Here is a 24,525-nt window from a genome sequence, read left to right on the forward strand (position 1 = left end):
CAAATAAACCACCATGGACAAATTCAGTGTGGGCGACTCATTTATTAGGTCAAATGGAAGGTTGCTGATTAAAAAGGATAAAAGTGTGTATCAGGAGTACACGTCATGCTGCTCTTATGTGTCGTGTAAAGTGTAATTCAAACCTACTCCACTCTACATGCAATAGATTTCCTTTACACTTGACATGTACACAGTACAATGATATCTAAAGACAGAAGGTATAGGCATTGGCACTGTATAGTTTACATATAGGCAGGCAATAGATAAGTATTTATTTCCCACTGAAATGACATACAGTGCCATGAAAAGGTATTCGCCCCTTCTCAATTTATTATTGTCGTTTGTTTTTTTGCATAGTTTCCCCACTTCATCGTTAAAAATGGATGGATTTTATTTATTAAAGAGAACAAAATAAAATATTCAACGCTACCTGACCTGGCCCTGTGTGAAAAAGTAATTGCCCACTTGTTGAATCAGGAATTTACTGTGGCTCAATCCCATTTTTTGGGAAAGATGAATTCAATTTCACGGACGACACCCAAGCCTGATTACTTGCAGACCTGTTCAATCAAGAAATCAACAGAACTAGAAAAGCTGCATCAAAATGCCACAATCCAAAGAAATTCAAAAACAGATGAGAAATAAAGTCCTTGAAGCACAAAAAAAAAAAAAATATATATATATATATATAATATATTTTTTTATTTATTATTATTATTTTTTTTTTACAGGCGGCACAGTGAGCGACTGGTTAGCACATCTGTCTCACAGTTCTGAGGACCGGGGTTCAATCCCCAGCCCAGCCCCGCCTGTATGGAGTTTGTATGTTCTCCCCGTGCCTGCGTGGCTTTTCTCCGGACACTCCGGTTCCCTCCCACAGCCCCAAAACACGCGTGCTAGGTTAATTGAAGTCTCTAAATTGCCCGTAGGTGTGAATGTGAGTGCGAATGGTTGTTTGTTTATATGTGCCCTGCGATTGGCTGGCGACCGGTTCAGGGTGTACCCCGCCTCTCGCCCGAAGATTTCTGGGATAGGCTCCAGCACGCCTGCGACCCGCCTGAGGAGAAGCGGAACGCTAGATGAATGAATGATATTTACATTTGTCATTTGAAGTGGGGAAACTATGCAAAAATGAAGAATTCGAGAAGGAGGCATCTCTCTCTCTCTCTCCATCCATATATATATATATATATATATATATATATATATATATTTTTTTTTTTTTAGGCTTTACACGATCAGGATTTTTGGGGCCGATCACAGAGTTTAAAAAACCGATAAGATGGAGGAATGTGTCTATTGAAATGATCATTTCTGTTCATTTACTGTATATACTTGCGTACTTAATTGCTCCAAAAATTATATTTACAATAAATAATGTATCTTTGTTCCTCTATTTGTGCCAGTGAGGCCTAGTGACAGACAGAACAAACGAATGCTCTTCTATTAGATGGCAGGAAGTACATACAGTCATTAATGTCTCCACTTTTTGGGACATTTTTGTTTGTTGGTGTGCCGTGAGATTTTGCAATTGTAAAATGTTCCTTGGCTCCATAAAGGTTGGAAATCACTGCTCTCGTCAGATCGTGCATTCTAATCGGTCAGGTCAAACCAACATTACAACACGACAGAAATAACGGGTGCTAACTTCCTGTAATTAAATGACTTCACCCACACCAAAACCTTAGCGCATGATTCAACAGAACGGCGGCATGTTTACGCACAACCCTTAGTGCTAGCACTAGCTTGCTAGGCTACATAACGTTTTGTTGCCTGCTTGCGAGCCGCATCGTATTAAAAGAACGGGAACATACCTCAAGCAAGCCTGAAACGAACGTCCTCTCCTGTCCTGAGCACCGGTGACCACCAACACACGTTTTTTCCCATATAATACAGTCGGCGCGAGCGACTCTTGTTGTCGTCGCCACGGTAACGAGTGTATCCGGTTGCATTTGAGTTGACAAGATAGAGCCCAATGATTGTAAAACAACGGGATGCGGTGGTATCGGAATACAAGATTTTATTGAAGTAGTCTGACATAGTGCAATCATGATAGAGCAAATGTGTCTTGTAGTCTGATCCGGCCGGCATTACGTGTTGTCTGTCCCACACCACCGATTCATTATTATTATTTTTTTAAATAACTTTATTTAACTTTATTTGGCCGTCAGATATTATACATTATTGTTACATTATACATCAAAAGAGACGCAACAAGTCTAAAAATAAACGAGCTTTTGGATTCAAATATACTGTGTATGATGGCGACGCGGAGTATACGTCTTCTGCGGTCATTGAATTATGACATTAAAACCGATCAGCATAAAATGCTAAATATCGACCGATACCGATCAGCCCAATAAAATCGGTGTAAAGTCTAATATACGACATCTGTTAATTCTGCCTTTAATTACCTCATTGAAAGTTAATTGATTGAAATGACACAGCCAATTGTTGGATTGCAAGAATTGCACATGCATAAAAAAAAAAAAAAAAAAGTATAATTAGTATGTCTATTTTTCTTTTATAAATGATTTTAATCTGCACATAAGGGTTAAAAGTGGACAGTTTAAATTCAAAGACAAGTGAATATGACCATATTGTAAGTAAAGGTGGCAGGCCGTAAGAGAATGTTAAATAAATAACAGTACTTTCTACGGTTATTTTTCTATGCCAGCAGATCTGCCTTTCATCAATCAGGAGGTCAAATAATTATAAAAATAATACAACGAATTAATATCAACTAGCAATTAGCATTGAAACTGAATTTTTCAAATCGATATGTCATATGACCTTAAAAAATGTGCAGTCAATAGCATAGTCTTCCTCTAAAGTTATGGTCATATACGGTAGACGACCACACACAACACAGCGTGGACTCCTGTTGTACTTTGGAGTCGGCTCAGTTAACAAACGACCGGTGGCTGCATTCAGTAGTATTTTCACTGTGGTTTTAGTCCACACCCTTCATTTCTTTCATCCGTCTGACCTCCAGCCCTCCTCGACTCCTTGCGTTCCTCCACATCCCACCGCCGTAGCTGATTTATCACCCCACCCGCGCTCGGCAGAGGTCGCTAATGAGTCACCGCGGCTGCTGACCTGTGGGCTCCTCCCGCAGCGTCTTCCCCCTCGTTTCACCGCTAGGACACCTGCTCAACCGGCCTCATCTGAACATCTCCGATCTGAAGGCAAAAGGTCAACAAGGCAAGTCGACATAAAGGTCGGAAATCGCCGCACAATCGCAACACCCGGTAAAATGAGTACGACGAGACAAAAAGTGGACGAAAGGACAATACCTGGACGTGAGGAGGGGCACTCAGGACAAATGTGACTGCGCTCGCGATGTCTTCTGCTTTTAAACACTGCACATTTGAGGGGGGGGGAAATATTTGACTCATATTACGACTGAAAATATAAAGGAGAGTTGTTGCTTACTTTCATACTCTCATACACTGCAGCTGCTTTTTCTGGATCATTGTTGTGGTGACGGAAGGCAAACTCAGTCTCCACTATCCCGGGGGATATACACTACACGAAAGGGAAAAGAAAAAACCGAGTGCTGAGTAACAATTGCTTGCTTATTAGTTTTCTATGCAGGCTGTGCTGTGCAACAATAGCCTTTTTTGTAAAGGATACATAACGATGGAAATGTTCCTTTTTAACGGTTTGTATCCTAATGGGTATAATGTGACGCGCCCGCCCAACCAAGCGTGAAACCAAACGGCCGAGTTAGTCTTCAGCTATCTGCCGATTTCCGAAAATGTGTCTTGGAGCGGGGGCGCCATCATCTATGAATTTGTTGGCCGCCCCACTCGCATAGATGCCAGCGTCGCTGGAAACGTTCTATCGGCGTACCTCCTCGCCGCGGTCGACGACAGGAAAACTCCCATCGGTCAAAGCGCCGTTCCCCAGCCACAAAAAGCCCATCAGCACCACCGGGTGTACGATTACCTTTGATCGATTGTCGTTTTAACATTCGTCGCTCCCGCAGAGCAGCAAGAATATACAGTACGCGAGTATCGTTTGTGTGTTGCTGCTCTGTATGGGCTGAAAAAGCAGCGATTGGGAGAGTTTAAACCGGCGCATTCGAAAGTGTGTTTAATAAGTTTAAACGTGCTTTAAGTGAGTTGTAGGGATACGACTGTTTTTAATATTATCTATACGGTAGATTGGGTATGGAACACATGTCTCTCGATAAACGCAGACACACTGTATATTCATCACAATTACGGTAATAAAAGGTACGAGACTTTTTGGTTCATGGAGAGGTCTCAAGTATTGCTCGAAAAACTCAAAACGTGATCATGTTCCGAATACAAATGACCCGCGGTCTGCAAAACTGTCAAATCTCTGTCGGGGATTTTGGTTACCTCATTGAGCTGAGGCCTGAAGGGCCAAATAAGAGGAAGCAGCTCTCAGTATGATGCAATGCTAATTACTTCACCACGTTGATCAACGTGGTTAAGTAATACATCTCCGAGAGTCTCAGTCAAAAACTACCAATTGCTATCTTTGTAAAGGCTTTTTTTTTTTTTTTTTTTTTAAACCACACTGGAGTGTACATAAGCCCAAATGAAAATGCAATCAATTTGCAGGTAATAGGGACACCGATGGAAACAGGAAAAGGTGAAAGGTGAAAAGGACACCGATTTGCAACCGATATTGGACCGTATTACACACTCACAGTGGCTCTGATGTGGGTGTTGGCTTCCCTCAGTTCTCGCCGTATTCCTTCAGTCAGAGCGGTCACCGCATATTTGGTGGCGCAGTAGAAATGCTCGTCAGCACTTGGCACCATTCGATGCCCGCCCATACTGGAGGAGGAAGGAGAGGAGTAGTAGCGTCCAGTATGTATGAGCTGAACCACAGATTTAGTGGCACGTGACGGCTTCCGGTGGCAACACGGCGGATAGCGGTTAGCACATCTGCCTTACAAGTCGAGAGGTCCCGGGTGCAAATCTTGGACTCCGACCTCGGGCCTTCCCGTGTGAAGTGTGCATGTTCGCCCCGTCCCTGCGGCTTTCCCCCAAATTCCAAAAACACGCATGCTTGGTTGATTAAGGATTCGACACTTCCCATCAAAAGCTCACTAACAACCTCTCCACCCTGATATCATACAGAAAAGGCGACACTTTGATGACATCCAGGGATCCAGAAGCAATCAACTGATAACAATGTTATTAGTTTTTCATTGGTTCAATTTATTTCCAGTTTATATTTAAAGAAGTTTCATTCAAAGTTACATTTAAATAGGCTTCACATTTACAGTATATATATATATATATATATATATAATTTCCGAAACTACTGAAGCCTATTTCGAAGGAAGAGGAAAAAAAAGAGAGAGGTTTTTCCCCCGATTCCTGCTTTCACCTCTTCGTCCCACCTGTACAGTCAACCTTCCTGCAATACCGTGAGCTTTCCCACAATACCCCAATCATTAGCATACCGTGATAAAACCGAACGGCGAAATCTAGCAAACATTTGAGCGCACTTCACGGAACAGGGCGAGCACAAATTTGAAAAAGTTAACTTCAAGCCCTGGGAATGATCCAAATTTCATCCCGATTGTTATGCGTGGCTGATGTGCAACTACAGGAAACATTTGGTTCAGGTGATCGCTGCCCCAAAAGAGGTTTTAAATCCAAGGGTTCACTTACTTTTTCCTCCCTATCCTGGAAACGTTTACGTTGTGCTCCCAAAAAAACAAAAACAAAAAAAACGAACATCTAACCCTTTGTGTGGTATTAATTTAAGCAGACTCGGTTTGTTTGTTGTCGTGCTTTAGATGACAATTAGATTACACTTTATGACCAATTCATGCAGAAAATATAAGAAATTCCAAAGGGGTCACACGGTTCTTCCTCCCCCTGTAAAAGCAAGCAAAAAGTTAAAAACTAAGTTCAATAGTCTTTGGTTCTGTACTGTTTGTCTCACTTCCATCTATTCATCCATCCATTTTCTCTACTGCTCGTCCTCTTTAGGGTTGCGAGTGTCTTGCTGATCCTTGCTGACTTTGAGCGAGACGTGCTGCCGGTTTGTCCGACTGACCTGTTAATATTGATGATGTGACCGTCATCCACGTTCCTCTCGTTCATTGATTTGTAAGCCTCCCGGGTGCAGATGGACAAGGCTAGGACATTCACCTGCAGTGCATGAGAAGAACTTCATTTCAAATAGTGTGTGAGAAAAACACCAAAGGAAACAGAAGAAGAAATCGAGTGGATGGAACTTTACTGCGTTCCCCGATACGGAACGATCCCTCTTGAGAAACCAATAAGGGGTTGGACAAGACAGTTGAGTTTCGCACAATCTTAGTTTTTTGTCTGAAAAAAACATTTTGGATAATTGTCCATCCATCCAATTTCTATACCGCTTGTCCTCGTGAGCGGGAGCCAAAGCCAGCTGATATTGGTGAGAGGCCACACCCCGGACTGGTCGCCGGCCAATCACAGGCCAAATATAGACAATCATTCGCGCTCAAGTTCGTATCTACGAACAGGTTCGGGTCTTCAATGAACCTAACACGCGTGTTTTCGGAACGTTAGTCGGCCCCAGCTGAGAACTGCTAACCTCTCGTCCGCTATGCTGCCCCCGTTTGAGGCACATTTTGCTAGAAATAGTACTTTGTCGCGGTGTAGAGAGGATAACTGGATACTTCTCTGGAAAGGCATTTGAGTGTTGATTGGATATTCTACTAGTGCGCTGAATTGTCCATGTACAGTACGCTCTTTATCCTCACTAGTCGGACAATTCAGTGCACTAGTAGAAAGACTGCCCAGGTAGTGACGTTTATTTTCTCCTCTATTATGTGACATTTCTGTGCACTAGTAGAAAGACTACATGTTACTAGTGAAGAAAGGTACTTGACAACAGTGTGCTACTCGTACTACTAATGACTAGTTAACATCTAGCGCTTCACAAGAGGTCCTACTACTGCGCAAATGTGAACTAGCGCCGTTTTGCCTCACCAGTAACATGTAGTCATTCTACTAGTACGCCCTGGTCATTTACTAGTGCGCTGAATTGTCTTACCGGTGAGAACAAAGCACGTACTAGTACGTGTACATTCAGAGCACCGGTAGGATACTGAATCTTTGTTCAAACGGCTTTCCATATTTGTAGGAAGTGTTTGGGGAATCCCTTCGTCCTGCGTTGCAGCACGGCCGCCCGAGTGCACCAAACGCCATTTTGGGAAGAACAGAGATGGCAAACAAAACCCGTTTGTCCACAGGTGTCCCAATACTTTTGTTCCTGCAGTGTATTCAAGAGGGGCTGTAAATACATTTTCAGTCTCGCTGGCTTTCCATGTCGGCACATCAGAACTTGGCTCTTTGCGCCCAGCTTGTCTGTCTAAGCCGCTCCTGCAGAGACGCTGATGGACGGAAGGTTAAATTCCGCAGTGAAGCGAGATTGGGCAAGGTGACCAAATCGGGTCAGCGTGAAGATTAAACAGGCTAAAAATAATACACTGGTGCAACGCGGTCATTGGGGCTGCCATGACAACAGATGGGCGAGGGTTACGAATGCTGGACCCTAGAAACTGGAGCTCCTTCGTGGTCAAGAGCTCAAATGAATCTGAATGTTTGCGTCTAACGAGAAATAGCGCTTGCTTTCATTAGTGGGCCTGTGCTGTGCCAGGGCTACACCTCAGAGCCAATTTAGCGTTTTCCGTGAGGGGCGAGCAACAGCGTTTGGGCAGATCCACACATTTATCGATGCATTTTTCTGTGTGCTTTAACTCTACAAAGGCAAACATTATGCTCACGATTTTACTGCTTCCGGCTTTTGGGCTCAAATGGAACAACCGCTCAAATCAATATTATGTAAACAAGCATCTGCACTCGAAATGTCTTGCTAATTTTCCTCCGTCTTTTTTTTTTTTAGCATAGGCGTTGATGTGCTTATGTGCATCACCCACGTCGATCATATTCCTCCAGCCTTCGGTTTTCCCACTGAGCAGGGGCTCGTTATGGGCCAGCCCGGCGTTGTTGATGCACACGTCCACGCCCTTGTGGAGCGTTTTGATGGCTGAAAACATGGAGAGGATCTCCTCCTCGTTGGACAGGTCACACTTGTACGGGATCAGTGTGCCGCTGTATCCTGCGCTCTGACATTCTGCCGCCAGCTTCTAAAAAAATAAAAATAAAAAATAAAAAAAATAAAAAACACAAATCAAAACGATATAGCAATGAATACAACACTGACCTTTAAAAGAGACATATTAGTCATTTTTTCCCCACTATTTAAAATGATTCTGAGGTGTGATGCTATTGCCAAAACACATCAAGAATTATAGGACACTTCATACGACCCTTTAAAAATCACTTTTTAACATGTTTTTTTTTTTTTCCCCCCCCACAGGAAAAATTTCACTGAACAGTATTGTACTCTCTAAAAATACAGTCATACATTTGCTCTCCACATAATCTGCAAGCACAAAACATGACCATGTCATGCTTTGTTCTTCCTTGTTCCTTGATTAACCTGCCAACTAACACTTGGGGGAAGACGTGGGAATATTCAGCCAAGAAATCAACACCATACTCCTAATTCCAATTTCAGCAAAAACTGGACGTTATGAAGCAATGGTGGTGCGATGGCACACTCGGGAAGGAGCATGCGCAGGCTGAGCAGGCAACGCTCCAACCAGGTCAGCTGTCCGCCCAGCACAGTGGGATTTGAAACAAGCTGACACGGACCCCCGGCCTGCCAGGCACAGCTGCGCCAATCACCTGATCTCCGGCTCCCGGTGCCAGTCAGACAGAAGGAGGCGCGTGCGGGTGGTAGAGGCGGGACTGGTCAGAAACAATCACAGAACAACCGTACCAGGTTAGCATGCAGCTTCCTCAAATGCACTGTCGCTGCAGGAGTTTGGTTGAATTACTTAGCAATTACTGGTACTGCTGTCATTAGCTCTGTTCTGTGAGGCATCCACTGGACCTGTGCTTTGATCAATGGGGAATTTTAAATATTTATAACGGGGGTACGAGGTGGACGAGTAGCAAGTCTGGGGAACTGAAATGTACTGTAGCTGGGGAAAAGACATTTTAGCATAATCCCGATTCAAGCATCCAGATTGCATGCAAGTATATTTGAATATCAACACTTCCTCACTCAAATGCACATAACATAGTACATTGCTTGCTGCGGGACTATTGAGACCACGCCTTCTGAATGCACTACGCATTCCTCCATCATGTGCACCGATGAGTTCGAAGATCGAGACATTTTTTGAAGGGCGATGGGCTCTTTTCATTTAACATTTTGAATGGGACTTTACTGGTATTTTTACATGGGGTGGTGCATTTTGGGAGGAGGAGTGATATTTAATTCGACATTCGTGTATTTATTCGTCAATTAACAAATGAACATTTCAATCAAATAAAAACTTGATGACGTTCCACTTTCAAACAAATCTGGTGAAAATACCCATAATTGTATCATTTTACATTGACAAAATGTTTATATTTATGCTTGAATGTGATTCACAAAATCACAAAATTCCACCTTTGCAACCTTATCTCTGACACCTAAAAGCGAGACCTATTATTTAGTAAAGTTGTATTGTGTTTATCTGAACCTGCCCCCTGGAAGTTTAGGTCAAAGTTTATTGGTTTATGTGGACATTGCTAACCCGCTTCATGGTGACAACTCCAGCCACACCTTAAAAAAAAAAAATCTCTGGTGTGCGCTGATAGTGTTGTCCACTTAAACTTGGTACATTGAAGTTCTTTGGAAGTCTAACATTGGCTTGATGGATAATTTTGGCATTTGTTGATAGATCTACTGTAGATAATTGAGCAAACACGCCTCATCTCCCAATTGAATGTGCAGATCTCTTTGCTCTGCCTCTAAGCCGTTTAGCCTGGATTATCCAGAGAGAAGGCATTAGCCGAGCAGATCTGTCAAAACGCTAAAACACTGACAACACTTGTTTCAGCTGTAGAGAGTGAGACCTTTCCCCCATTTGTCCCCTGTAGGAAATAGACCCCCTAAAGGGAAGCTGTGCTCAAGAAGGCCAAAAACAAGTAAACAGACCATGAGAGAGAGAGAGACCGGCCTGTGTTTTGAGGGCGAGAAAATTGGTTATGTTATTAGGGTTAAAGTAGGCACTCAGCCGGGGAGGAACCTGGGCTTTGATCCAGCTCCAACTACAGGAAGTCTCAGGCTGTGAATCTCTGTGTGTATGCGTGACTTCGGGGCACCAGGTGTGTATGACCACTGGCCACGCCTACTAAAATGGCACTGGGGCACGTCGGCCTACGGAGAAGCGACCGGCCCTGAAAATGCACACGCGTACGCACAAATCATTCATCTCCGTCCAAAGCGTAACTAGGTACCCTCAGGTGAGGGTTCAGCGGCACACCTCCCAAGACAAGTATGAAAAATGTAAGAGAGCAACTCACAAAACAACATTTCTCAAGTCATTCTCTCTGGAACACACACAGTAATGTGTGCGCATACTTCGAGAGGACAGGAAAGGAGCTGTAACATTGGAATTCAGTGCAGAACAAGTCCACTCGAAAGTGCCAACCCCCCCCCCAACGCTAAACTGTAAACAAAAGTGTCCCATGCCCATGGAATAAGCAGTATTTACCGAATCCCACCAACACACGCTAATATGAAAACATTACCACCCCGGCGGAGGTAATAATGCAAAGAGCACAGGACATTGTTATTAACATATTGCATATTATCCTCTTGATGTTAAATTCCAGCCATGCATTTCAAGAGGGAATTTTATTTTTTACTTTACTTGTAGCGGACTACAGAAAAACAGTGGAACCGCTGATGGAGGCTCCAGAAGTCGTACAGCATATTGTGCAGTTCACTGAGCATCAAAAGGTGCTCCGCGTGTGTTTTGGTTGTCTTTTCGTCTTTTTTGCAACACTTATTCCAAAGAAGTACCCGTCTCAACAAGGGGTGTTGTGAAAAAGAAGAATATGCACTGCACTGGAAGTTAATTAAAATAAGCGACTCACATTGGAAGCAGTAGAGCAGAGTACACGCGTACCGATAACAGGGCCTAATTTGAGCACTTTTCCTCTCTATCGATCCAAGTCAGAAAATGCCTGATTGTCAGATGTGTCCGAAGGATTACCCTGGCTTAATATCCTGCCACGTGGGCGTGTGATTTTTCTCCCCCCATCGGCTCCGAAAATGGTTGAGGCCGACAACCGTAAATGTTAAAGCTGTTGAATATTTACATTTGCAAATCCTTGTGTGGTGAACACCGAGTTTGAATTGAATAGCAATTTGAAAGTAACCTGAAGCTCCTGCTGTGATCGAACACAAATGGAGGAGCAACTGGTTGCGTTGAGTGTTTGTATAATGCGTCTCCCATGTCCTGTCATTTAGTACAATGAAAATGACATGCAGCAGAGTTTGCATCCACAAATTAGTTACCAGAAAAGCTAACAGCTAGCCTCGCTTGTTCCATTTCTTCTTCTACTATCGTACGTCGGTGAAGCCCAACGTACAGGCGCCGAGCCGGGAGGCAATAAGTATGCCCGCACCTGCTCGGCGCCTCTCACCGTGGGCAACTCCAGAGTGGAAGAGAGTCCAACCCTTCTTGAGGGAACTGGTACCAGAGCCCAAGCAGTGTGTGGAGGCGAGCCAGACTATATCTAGTCGGAACTTCTCGACCTCACACACCAGCTCGGGCTCCTTCCCTGCCAGAGAGGTGACATTCCACGTCCCTAGAGCCAGCTTCTTTCTGTAGCCGGGGATCGGATCGCCAAGGTCCCCGCCTTCGGCCACCGACCAGCTCGCACTGCACCCGACCCCGATGGCCCTTCCCACAGGTGGTGGGCCCGTGGGAAGGGGGACCCACGTTACCCTTTCGGGCCTTTTACCCACGGGCGCAGGCCCGGCCACCGGGCGCTCGCCTTCGAGCCCCGCCTCTAAGCCTGGCTCCAGAGGGGGGCCCCCGGTGATCCCCGTCCGGGCAAGGGAAAACGCAATCCAATAATGTTTCTCATCATAGGGGTCTTTGGAGCCGTGCTTTGTCTGGTCCCTAACCTAGGACCTGTTTGCCATGGGTGACCCTGCCAGGGGCATAAAGCCCCAGACAACTGAAGTACATTTGTATAGACTGTACCTTGTCAGACAGAAATGGACACAGAGGTTATCCCTACTTCTGACAGTCAAAGAAATCAATCAATTCATGAAAGAATTTTATATATATATTTTTTTTAAAAACAGTCGTCAATGACGCAAATGGACTGAAAAATACATTCCAAGGAAGTGAAAAGAACATCTGGAGAGATCTACTGTAAATGTAGAAGGCAGACACATTTCAAGTGGTGAGCCAGATCAATATTGAGAGGCGACGTCTGAACAAAGTGAAGAAATTACATTTGTCTTAAACTGATACAATAGAACTCCCTGCCCAGTTTTTCTTCCTAGAAAACATCTAGAAGCAGGAGCTCTAACAAATGTTATAACAGTGAAAAGCTGGTCAGTTCATAAAAACTCAAGACACCACAACTAATTTTGCCTCTCATAATGGATTTTCATCATCATTAATGCTATTGAAACAGTAGCGCAAGAAATGACTGAAAGTAATTGATACAGAAGCTAAGAGGAGGGAACAAATCCTTGAAGCATAATGTATTAAACATGATTTACTGTAGAAAAAAACTTGGAAGGTTATGCAGTACGTGGAGTGTTTCACGCTCACAGATTAAATTGTAGTGATTCCATCTTCATCATACCGGTAATTGCAGTCAGTAGTAGAACCGGTGAGCTAAAAATGTGCACTGAGATACCACTAAATTCCACTTGAAGATACAGAATGCAAAATAATTGCTTTCCATTGCAAATAAATGCACTCAATGTCTATCAAAAACATTTTGGAGGTGCCTCATCCTCCTGTAAAAAGTCCTTGTAAAACAATTCAGTCAATACCAAAGTTTCATATTATTTGTAATAATCCCTTCATTGTCCTCATTGGGGTCTCGGGTGAGCTGTAGCCTATCCCAGCTGACTTTGCACATCCTGGACTGGTCACCAACCAATCACAAGGCACATATAGACAAACAACCATTCACACAGCTATGGATGAGTCTCCAATTAACCCAAGATGCATGTTTAGAGAAGGTGTGAGGAAATCGGGTTACCTCGAAATAGACCACACAAGCACAGGGAGAATATGCAAACTCCATACAGGAGCCAAGATTCGAACACCGAACCTCAGAAATGTGAGGCAGACATGCTAACCACTAGGTCACTAGTTCTGTAATGGGGTTAAAGGTGAGCGCGTACTATTGGCTTTGCAGTGGTGCAGATAGTCAAGTGATCATTTCTTACTCCTGGTAAAAGGTCTAAAGGTTGAACAAGACTGTTTTATAGCACTTTGCTTGGTGTAGTCTAATCAAGATGAGTAGATAAGCGGCTAAATTACCCCCCCCCCCCCCCCTCCATGCAGTTAAGTGTTCTCAGGAGCTCATGGTAGACTGAACAAGGAACAGCATTAACTTTTTAGGACGTCTAAAGCTTCACTCAACTGCCATTCACAGAATATGAAGCCATACAGATATAAGGCGCTAACACACTGCACTTAGTTAGCATGTCGCAGGGAAAACGCAAATTTGCCCATATGTGGCGCTGGTTGTGAAGCGAACAAACAGGAAGTGCTTCTCCCGCTGGTTTGTACATTAAAAAGGCCGGCTCAGCAATGTGCATTTGTCACCATTTTAACGGAAAGCCTTGGCTTTGCTTACAGTGTAATAGGGCGAGGAGGAGGAGACGAGCAGCATCTAAAGGAAGGGTATTGGTTCATCTCATTCTAATGGCACAGGATCTGGGGGAGTTTAGGCTCACCCTTGAGCTACAGCTCCATGAAGACCATTTCGAGGTGTCCCACCTGTCTTGTGTCTCAAAGCTCGGGACACTGGCACCCTGCATTAATGACCGATTCCTCCATGTTCTCCTCCTCGCCGTTGTCACTGTAGAACTCCGCCAACATCTCCTCCATGGTGTCATCACAGCGTGCAGCAGGTGCCCATGGATCACCATCCAACCTACGTCGCGCTTCGTTGCAGCCTTGCGCTACGCCAGCACATACGGGTTGGTCGACGCTGCGCTGCGGTAAGTGCAGCGTGAAAGGGAGAGTCTACGGCAATGGTAGGCGGACTGAATGTGAGCGATAGGGGAGGTAAGTGTGCTATAACAGACAGGTGCAACCAGTGAGGTAAGGTTGTATTTCCACAAACAAAGACAGACTAATCAGGGAGGCGAAGCATTATGGAACGTTTGTGTCAGCAGTAGGATCAACTATGAGAGCAGCCTTTATCCACATGTTCACACGGTAATCATGTGAGAAAAATGCCTCTTTTGTTTGTACTAGAGACATGCTGAGGCTTGAACTCCATCCTAGTGATGGCTCCTCCATCGCAGGGGGTTGGGATATTTCTGCGGTTACCGCTGTTTGGTCAAGGTTTCTTCTAGTTGGAGGTATACTGTCATTTTCAAAAGTGCTTGCTCGTTTAGGGCTCTTCAATGTATAAGTAGCGTAGCCCGAAATGTATTCATCCATGTATTTTTCTATAGGGCTTGTCCTGTTCGGAGTGATAGGAAGGCTGAAGTCTAGCCCAGATGACTCGGGGTGAAAGGCAGACTACAGCCTGATCTGGATTCCAGTCAATCACTGGGCGATTTGGATTCGAGCATTGAAGGGCAAGTGATCCCACACCAGCTGCACGAAGGATAGCACAAATTCAGAAAGTGCCTTGAGATCATATTTGATGTGAATCTGTGCTATAAAAATAAAAGTCTTGTGATGTCTGCTATACACGCTCATTGCAGGCGTGCCTACTAGTCATCCCATCATTCAGCATGTAAGACGATACCTTAGAGCAGAGAGCTTAAGGAGTTGGTAATGTCGTGGCTCTTCCTTCACAGATCAAGAACGTACTCTAACTTCATGGGAGCTCAACTCTAACTGGATCGCACAGAGCTTGACTTCTAGTGACCTTGCAGGGTTCATGTTTACAGATAAACACGGTACACACCCATTTGTTTCAACTTTAGGTACACAAATTGAATTAGCTGTAATACAAGAGGCATATAATTCTGTCATTACAAAATAAGACTTACTTTTGATTGACTTAATTGACTGATTTATTCATTTAGTGTCATAGTTTGGGATCATCCTAAGAATTGTTTGTTATTTTGCTCTTCTCACAAAGCTAAATAAGAGAAATAAACATTAAACACAGCTCTAAGTATGCTAAGTGCAGCTCTACACCTCCGCAAACTACAACCACAAAAACATTGTGAAATGAATAAGACTCGACTGTGTCACTCCAAACTATGCATAATCACCTCTGCCGTGCCCTGAATGATCATCCCAGTTAGTTAGATTACAGAAAAACTCCACAACTGATATCCATGAAGCTTTGCGGAGGTTGAAACGTACAGATTAACGAGTCATTATTTTGGGGCTGGGGACAGAGGTCAAATTTGGGCAGAGGGGATTTCTCTCATTGCCATTTGTTCACAAGCAGCAATTCCCCCAGACCAAGAATGCAAATGGTACAGTCCTGTCCTTTTAATCCTAATCGGTCATTGTCCATTAAGCAGAAAGCAGCCTGCTTGCAAACATACAAACATTTGGTTTTGTGAACATTTTTTGTTTTGACATTGTCAATGTTGATTTCATTTATTGATTTTTTTTTTTTTTTTTTTTTTTAAAACAACATCTTTACGACATTTGTCACCCACCATAAATAGTTTGTTTGCGTTACCTTACCTTTTGATTTCAGAAGTGTTTAAGATATCAACTTGCCAATGGCGATTTTGCATTGGGTCCAAAAGAAGCAGATTCAGAAGATGGTCCTGTGGTGTAAAAGATGTGACTGCATTGTATTTGTTTTGAGATTTGTTTCATTTTTGTGTGTACTAGCAATTGCCCATACATGCTGTAGATCGAGATTTCGATGACAGCGCAAGAAAGGGATGGAACAGGCCGACAACTTCATTCTGGATTTTTTTCACCTCGGTAGAGGCCTGCACTTTGTAAAGGCAGTATTGTACTAGATCATTTGTCATTTGTGCAGGTTTACTGAATGCTGTGTACACACATAAACAACAAGACAGGACAGGACAGGAAGCGCCCCACATATCATAGTAGGAGGCCCAACCGGGGAGTGTCAAGTCCAGTAAACCTTAAACCTCGAAAAGTGATGAGCGCAGAGAGGACAGACAGCACAATGGTGGTGCAAGAAAGGGGGCAAGTCATAGGGATCACCGGGCTGTCCAGCCTCATTAGACTATTGACCTCATGATATTACGGTGAACAACTGATGAAAGCCACTGCTGACAAATGATGGGCCTCTCAACATAACTTGAAGACAATACAGAACAGGACAATAATAGGAACTAAAGTGGAAATATACAGGTTGTGGCCTTAATGCAAAAACATTTTGACAATTGGCAGGAGATAACTGATATCTCAGTACGTAGTACTTAAATCTCTTTTACAATTTCATGGAAGTCATGAAATTTTGATATACAGCAGTGTAGTGAACAAAGGTAAAATATATTAGTTTTCTTAATGCCAAGATCAAAAATCTGCAAAGGTCTACAACTAAGCCCACCGGTCAGTGCAATTCTACCCATATTCTCAATGGTTGCTTTTAGTGTACTAGCACACTTAGCGCCAGAGCTGTGAATCTTGGTTTTCTTTATCTCCGAATCCAAAGGGCGCATGATGGATAATTATTGGTTCGATTTAAGTCTCTGTTGACTCAAAGCTCAAATGGAAAACATGTCAGTGGAAAAGCTGGCTCACGTACATACAGCAGTAGAGAAATGAAAACACCGAGAGAGGCTGAGGGTGCGAGACAAAAAGAGAAAAGCGGTGTGACCTGACCCACTTCAAATGCTTTCGAGAATGAAATCTATTCATTGTGCAATCAAAAGCACGGGCAGTCCAGACGCAACAGAAGGCGGCCGAGACTTGCAGACGAAAACACCTGAGCAATTATATAATCGTAAAGAAGTAACAAAAAAAAAAAAAAAGAGTTCCAATATTGATGATATGCCACACATGACTCTAATCCACCCAATGAAATCGGAACAGTATTTGGTTCAATATATGCTATTCAGAATGGGTTAAATGGTAACAAGACGCTTAAAATTATTATAATTATTATTATTATTGTTGTTTTTTTTTTTAAATGAGCTTTTCTGGACAAAACAACTATCAATACTATTCAGAAAATACAAAGATTGTTACTGAATGGATCAGGAAGCTTATCAGCATCAAATTGAGAGGGAAATGAAAGTTTTATCCACGACAGAACTTACACACATTTGTCCTGGCTGAACAAGTAAAATGTGCCTCATTGACAAAAAAGCATGAGAGAACAACAATGGAACGTTTGCTCCATTCAGTGTTAATGTAAAGACACATACTCAACCCAATCTGCATGCTTGTGGCCACATGAAAGAGTACACAACACAGTTAATTGTGTTAACATTTTACTTTAAACACCAATTCGTATATATTTTTTTGCACTCGAATGACAGTTAAGTATTGAGAAAAAAAAAAAAAACGTGATGCATGAAATGTTGATGCTCGTTGAGTAATTCAGTAATCCTCCCTCTTACCGTTTCACGACATACTGGCTTTAAAGGTTGAGCACAAAAGGTTTTGTTTTAGGCTTTATTATAGAGCGGTTCGACTTCTTTTCACATTTGTATCACCTTCCCAGTCTGAAATCAAATGTTCCACTGTATTTTGGTGCCCTTGACAACTCCAAAGAATTAAAATGAAAAAAAATAAAAATATTGCATACCATACATGTGAGCTCAAATGTTGCAGCTCGTTACTGAAGTAAGATTCTGCAGTTCGCAACTTTTCAACCCGCAAAGAATACACTTTGTACACAGAGGGAAGAGTCGTCTTTCAGCAAAGTACTGTACAACCGTCTTCCAAAGGTCTCAAAAGAGTTAAATGTGAAAGTGTATTGCTGCTACTTGGATGCCCCACCGCTCCCATTCCTGCAGAAAGCCCATGGTGACCACACGTCGCCCATTCCCCCCCGCCTACTCTAAAGTTTTACACACAGTACAATCATACAGCTGCTAGATTCAATATTTCTTTCTGAGTGGGTTACCAAATTACATAAATGCAACAACAATTTGAACAAACTATCTACATTCACCATGGTTCCATCTCCTCCACACTAATACTGTAAGAACAACCATGTCTCTATTTCTACCAGTGAAAGAAATACCCACCAAAAGGAAGTCAGGAAGAATTGCTCAGTGACAGACACTTGCTCTGGCGCAGCTACAGCCCGGTTTTCGTAGCACGGAGCGTACAATACTGGCTTTGTCTCACATCTTATACGCAACATTTCAAGAACAAAGCTGACATCAAATGGGAGAGACAGCAACCGATCACTCGTTCCATCCCGCTATTGAATCATATTTAGTTATTTAAGTCTTTCCTAAAATATAATTATATAGAGAACAACTATGGATGCTCTGACTCTAATGTAGCCAACTCTAGAATAATGGCTTTTATTTCCAGAGAGCAAGAAGAAGAATTTTGGATTTGAAATGACCTTGTTTGAAGGTTACACAAGTACATGACGGAAGCAGTTAACTATTGACAGGAGGGGACCTGCGACCAGAGTAAGAATGGCGGTAAGCAGTCAATTGCGCAAGTCACACGCACTGTAGCCTAAGCATTTAAGGACAAGGTGGGGGACGTTTTTGCTTGTCAACAACACAACTTGACATGACTGACGAGTTAAGAATTACTCGTAAAAAAGTACTAAAAAGATTGAACAGTTGGAGAGGTTGGTCACTGAGACCTGTAAAGGTTATAGTGCGTTTTTGTTTCATTCTGAAATGTTAACCGACAGCTGAATATCACTAACTTTTTGTGAGTAGTGTATAATATTGTGAAAGACAGCTTGGTGAAATAGTGCTTAACAAGTATGCCTCACAGTCCGGAGATTCAGGTTGGAATCTCTGTTGAAACATCTCTGTGTGGAGTTTGCATGCGTGTGCTTGGATGTACCAGTTTCCTCTCACATCCCAAAACGGTGCTTCTTAGGTGAAGACTCGACAGTACCCGTGTGTGTGTGTGTGTGTGTGAATGTGAATGATTGTTTGTGTGTGTGTATATATATATATATATATATATATATATATATGCCCTGCAATTGGCTGGCAGCGGGGACCAGTACACCGTCTCATGTCCAAAGTCAGCTGGGATAGGTTATCCGCCACCCTAATGAAGACATGGATTATTAAACAAATGCATTTGTACAAATAAAGGCCTACCCCCAGAAAACACCCCTAACAGAAGCCTGGTACTGTGTGCAGTTCAGTAACTAAACACCCCTGGCCCCTATTTGAAGAAATATGGTTATATGAACGATACATATGAAAAGATCCAGAGATATACTGTAGTCCATTACTAATACAACAGTTGCTAACAATCAAAGGTGAGAAAATTAAATCTTTACAAAGGAAAATCCAGATCAGTTGCACCGGACTATTGCAATATTAGTCGTTCGAACTGCTCTAAGTGCTCGAGGACTCTGCATCTTTTTGCACAATTGTTTTTTGTCAATGTCTTTATGTCCCCAAAGTGTTCTGTCAATTGACTGTTTGTTGTACTAGAGCGGCTCCAACTACCGGAGACAAATTCCTTGTGTGTTTTTGGACATACTTGGCAAATAAAGATGATTCTGATTCTGATTCTGATTCTGTAGCGCACCACTGATGGAGCTAAGACAGTTTGAGACAGAGAGAGGCTTAATTATTGGCTGAACAAGATAAGGAAGGTGCAGTGCCTTATGGCCTAGTGTGGGTGGGCAAGAAGGTCTGTGTCATGAAGCCAAACACTATTATCAACAGAAAGTATACCTCCCCTTAAGAACAAATCGACCAAATCACCGGAGTACTTTATTCTGATGGTCAAAGAGAAGATGACATCACTAATATCATAAGATTTTGTTAGCGAACAATTCTACACAATGTCACGTTCTTCTGGGTGGCAAAGACCAAAGCCTTCTCTGATGGCACCACTAGTAAACAAAGCGTTCTACGTCATCTGACGAAGCCAGTGTGATTGAGAAAATAGGGTTAAAAGCTCGAGTTAGGGTTGCACAGTATACTGGTACTAGAAAAGTATCTAGCCGTAAAAAAAAACCGCAATGATGTTTTCAGTACCTTTTTCCCAAGAGCGACTACTTTGCCCTCCCTGAACATGCTGTGTGTAGTCCGACAGACCGAAGAATTCTCCAAAGAAGCGGGAAAACCTGCCCACTCCAAGCTGTTTATCACTCGTAGTTGAAGTTCACTGTAAAACGGATGCATTAAATAATAATAGTAATAATACTAATAATAATAATAATAACGGGCGGTTTGACTGGTTAGAACATCTGCCTCACAGCTCTGGGGACCCGGGTGCAAATCCGGCCTCGCCTGTGTGCAGTTTCCATGTTGTCCCCCGTGCCTGTGTGGGTTTCTCCGGGTACTCGGGTTTTGTTTGGTAGGTTAACTGAAGACTCTAAATTGCCCGTAGGTGTGAATGTCAGTGCGAATGGTCGTTTGTTTACATGTGCCCTGCAATTGGCTAACGACCAATTTAGCGTGTCCCCTGCCTCTCGCCCAAAGTTAGCTGGGATGGGCTCGGGCTCGGGCACGCCCACGACCCTAGTGAGGCTAAGTGGTATGAAAAATGGATGGACGGATAACAACAACAATTATTTATTTTATAGAGCGCTTCTAAAGGGTACTCAAAGACACTTTACATACAAAAAAATAATTCTCGGAGAAAAAGAGAATTAGTATAAAATAAAGATTTACACATTAAAAGCAGTTCGTCAGTGGAGGATGGAGGGGGACGGGTGAGTTTGTGAGTGAGTAGAAGGACTTTGTACTGGATGCATTGTGGAATGGGAGCCACTGGAGTTTCTGAAGAATTGGGGGTGATGTGCTTTCGGGAGTGGGTGTGAGTGAGCAAGCCGGCAGCTGAGTTCTGGATATGCTGAAGTCTATTGAGAAGTTTGGTGGATGAGCCGAAGAGGCTGCTGTTGCAGTAGTCAAGTCTGGATGTGATGAAAGTATGGATCAGAGTTTCAGCTGCGGTGAAGGAAAGTGATGGGCGGAGATGGGCAAAATTCTTGAGGTGGAAGAAAGATGTTTTTGTGATGATGTGGGTCTCAAAGTTGAGGTTGGTGTCAAAGACTACTCCTAGGTTGCAGATGTGTGGGGAGGGAACCAGTGTGGTGTTTTCAACAGATAGGCAGAAGTTACCGGTGTGTTTGGTGAAGGATTTGTGACCAATGATGAACATATCGGATTTATTGCAGTTGAGATGAAGAAAGTTGGCTTCCATCCAGGATCTGCTGTCAGTGAGGCAGTTGGTTCGAGTGGACTAGGTCGAGGAGGTGATGGATTTGGTGGAGATCTGGACGTCGTCAGCATAGCAGTGGAAATGGACGCCATGATGACGAATGACGTTTCCGAGGGGGAGTATGTAAAGGATGAACAGAAGAGGATCAAGCACCAAGCCCTGGGGGACGCCTTGGGAGATAGGGGCAGTCGATGAGGTGCAGTTGTTAACATTGATAAATTGTTGACGGTCGGAGAGATATGATTTGAGCCAGGAGAGGGCGGTACCAGTGACGTTTAGAGAGGTTTTGAGACGGGACAGCAGGATAGTGTGGTTTATGGTGTCAAAGGCTGTAGTGAGGTCGAGGAAGATGAGGATGCTAAGGTGTCCGGAGTCTAAGGAGGGGAGGAGGTCATTGGGGACTTTGAGGAGGGCTGTTTCCGTTGAGGTCGGAAGCCAGACTGGAATTGCTCAAATAGGCTATTGGAAGACAGGTGGGGTTTGAGTTGGTGTGGGTAACGTACGGGTATTTTGGACAGGAAGGGGAGATTGGAAATGGGTAGACATACTGTATAGAAAACAACGAAAGCCCTTTTGCTTAATGCCAACATATGCTGTAACGTGAAACAGCGTTGAAGGGCGAACAGAAATTACAACTGATTTTATGGTCAATGTAAAACTTCAAACAATACAAACAGAGCAGCCCTGAGTGTGCCATTTATCTTCTAATACACAGGTGTCAAACTCGAGGCCTGGGGGCCAGATCCATCCGGCCACGTCATTTCATGTGGTGCGCTAAAGAATATCATGTGCGCCTACTTTTGGCTTTTTGCTAAAATCTGTGCCAAAATTTCAAATCATCTTCACTTTTAATAACATTTAGACATTGCAAGCATTTATAAATGTAATAATACGATTTGGCGATTTTACAATTACAGGCTACAGTTTCAGTCACAACAGCCCTCGGAGGGAAACCATAACTACAATGTGGCCCGCAACAAAAATGAGTTTGTTAATGGGGAGATGGGAAAAACAATCGCTCATCTGCATGTATCGCTTTACAACGGACGAATGTCACAACTCATCACACGGGGCGTGTTGCCGTATTCACGGGGGGGACAAACTTAAGATGTACACAACGCGAGTAGTGTTAACTAATGCACTCAAATATAGCAATACTGAATTCTGTTCAAGCTTATACGATTCATAAAACAGAGACAAATCTAATTAAAAAGACTAATATTAAGAATGTGCTAATTCAAGTGTCTAAACGGCCTATATAGGCTATACATACAACAGCATAATTGGGCACGAAAATAAGAAATGATCAAGTCAGACATAACTCTACATTTGCTTACGAGCACAGTACTTTTAAATGGAGGTACTTCACACAAATTTCTGTGCTCGACTGAGTAAGGCTACAAATCTTAACAGATGCAAGGATCATTTGATCTTTGTTTCAAATGTTTAATAGCTGAACCGCAGTGTCAAATGTTTTATTTGATTGATCAAGAGGGGATATATTTTATAATCTATTTACTAACCTCTACTGTCAAATATCCTCTTGAATTTAGACAAATAAAAAGACCTGGAAGTTCCAGGTTTTGTCATCTACGATTCTACTGCTTTTATTCATGGACGCACATGATTTGCTTTAGCAAGCCAGCAAAAATGATGCGGGCGGGCGGCAGGGCGGCTCTGGAACTCCGAGCCTCGAGTTTGACACTTGTGAGTGAGAGCCTTCAATGAACCGAACGTTCATTGAAGGCGGGAGGAAGTTCCAGTACCTGGAGAAAACCCATGCAAACACCGGGCAAACACGCCAACTCCACACAGGAATGCCAAGCGCTGACATTTGAACCCCAAACCTCAGAACTGTGAGGCAGGCCGCAGACGTGCGAACCGCCCAACCTTCGGGCTGTCCGTGCACATTACATCTCCTTTAAATCTAAGAAAAGTGTTTCATCAAGACAGTTCAACAGCTCCCTGCTCATACCATGTCCCCCGAGCACCCCCCTGACAACACTAAACAATTTGACACTCCCTGAAGATACGATCGATCGCTCGAACACTATGATAGTCGTGCACACAGTTAGCAGACATTATCTCCCGTTTTGAAGTATCGCAGAGAAAAATGTACTGTACATCAACGGCTGCGAGCCCTGTGGCGACTGCTCTGCGACCCGGCCCCTGACTCCGTGACCTCACTTGCAGAAGGTCGACCAAAACAAAATGACTCTAATGCATTAGCAGCGTGGTGCCAAATGCCACTTTGCAGGGGTGCTGCATGATTTCACGATTTTTGATTTTTCTTACTGGGGTCTTTCTAACATTCAGATCTTTTCATATACTGTAGCTAAAGAAACTGCAACCACCGTCGATTGATGGCTGGATGGACACAGACAGACAGACAGACAGACTTGTGGATGGATGGATAGCTAGATAGAATAAGATAAGATAAGATAGATGCAGTGTACCAAATGTACGATGAGTGTATACATTGGACGAGCAATGCGCGAAAATACGATATCTGTAATTGTATCCAATATGTTGTGGTCGTTCTGGTTGAAAATGTCGCCTAAAAGGCCCGTGAGCTTTTAGTAACACACGCCCAAATGTTCGCCCATGTCCACCGTCGCCTAACGTTAGCAAAAGTTGTAAAGCTAATGTTAGCACGCGGTTTACGTGCGTTAGCTTGTGAGGGACCGTATTGCACTTAGCTATTCCCAGGAGGCATTTCGCGCGTTGCTTAATCGCCGACGACGGCGATATTATTGCAATACCTCGATTTTGTCGACATTCCTGGCACAGCCGACCACCCTCATGCCTTGCTGGACGAGTGCCCGGGCCACAGCCGCTCCGATGCCCACCGAGGCTCCGGTCACCAGGGCCACTCTGCCTTTCCACCGCTCCATCGCTAACAACGCAGCTCTCGCCGGCACAGGACACGAAGCGTCGGATTCTGCGGCGTATATGTATCCGAATGTACACCGCCTGCAATTTCTACGATGCTTGAATCTCCTGCCTCAGTGTACGCAGCAGCCAGAAGCGCGGTGGCACTGGTGCGTAAAGGCAGAGCCATGCGCTCCCCTGGATGACATGAACCGTGATCGGGTTAAATGTTCGCTTCGCATCGCCGCCCACTTTCTTTTGGC

The 24,525-nt window shown here is 43.6% G+C and overlaps 1 protein-coding gene across 1 annotated transcript; it reads right to left on the minus strand.

Moving 5' to 3' along the window:
- Positions 1-10: 10 nt before the first annotated feature.
- Positions 11-24,525, minus strand: dhrs11a (dehydrogenase/reductase 11a). The gene is made up of 7 exons (XM_061703149.1): positions 24,154-24,525; positions 7,922-8,131; positions 6,052-6,146; positions 4,685-4,814; positions 3,436-3,528; positions 3,297-3,362; positions 11-3,182 (listed from the first exon to the last, which is right to left on the minus strand). The coding sequence occupies exons 1-7, from the start codon at positions 24,283-24,285 to the stop codon at positions 3,141-3,143; spliced, it is 768 nt and encodes a 255-aa protein (XP_061559133.1). The 5' UTR covers positions 24,286-24,525; the 3' UTR covers positions 11-3,140.

Source organism: Phycodurus eques, chromosome 17 (assembly GCF_024500275.1).
Source record: "Phycodurus eques isolate BA_2022a chromosome 17, UOR_Pequ_1.1, whole genome shotgun sequence".
Lineage (NCBI taxonomy): Eukaryota > Metazoa > Chordata > Actinopteri > Syngnathiformes > Syngnathidae > Phycodurus > Phycodurus eques.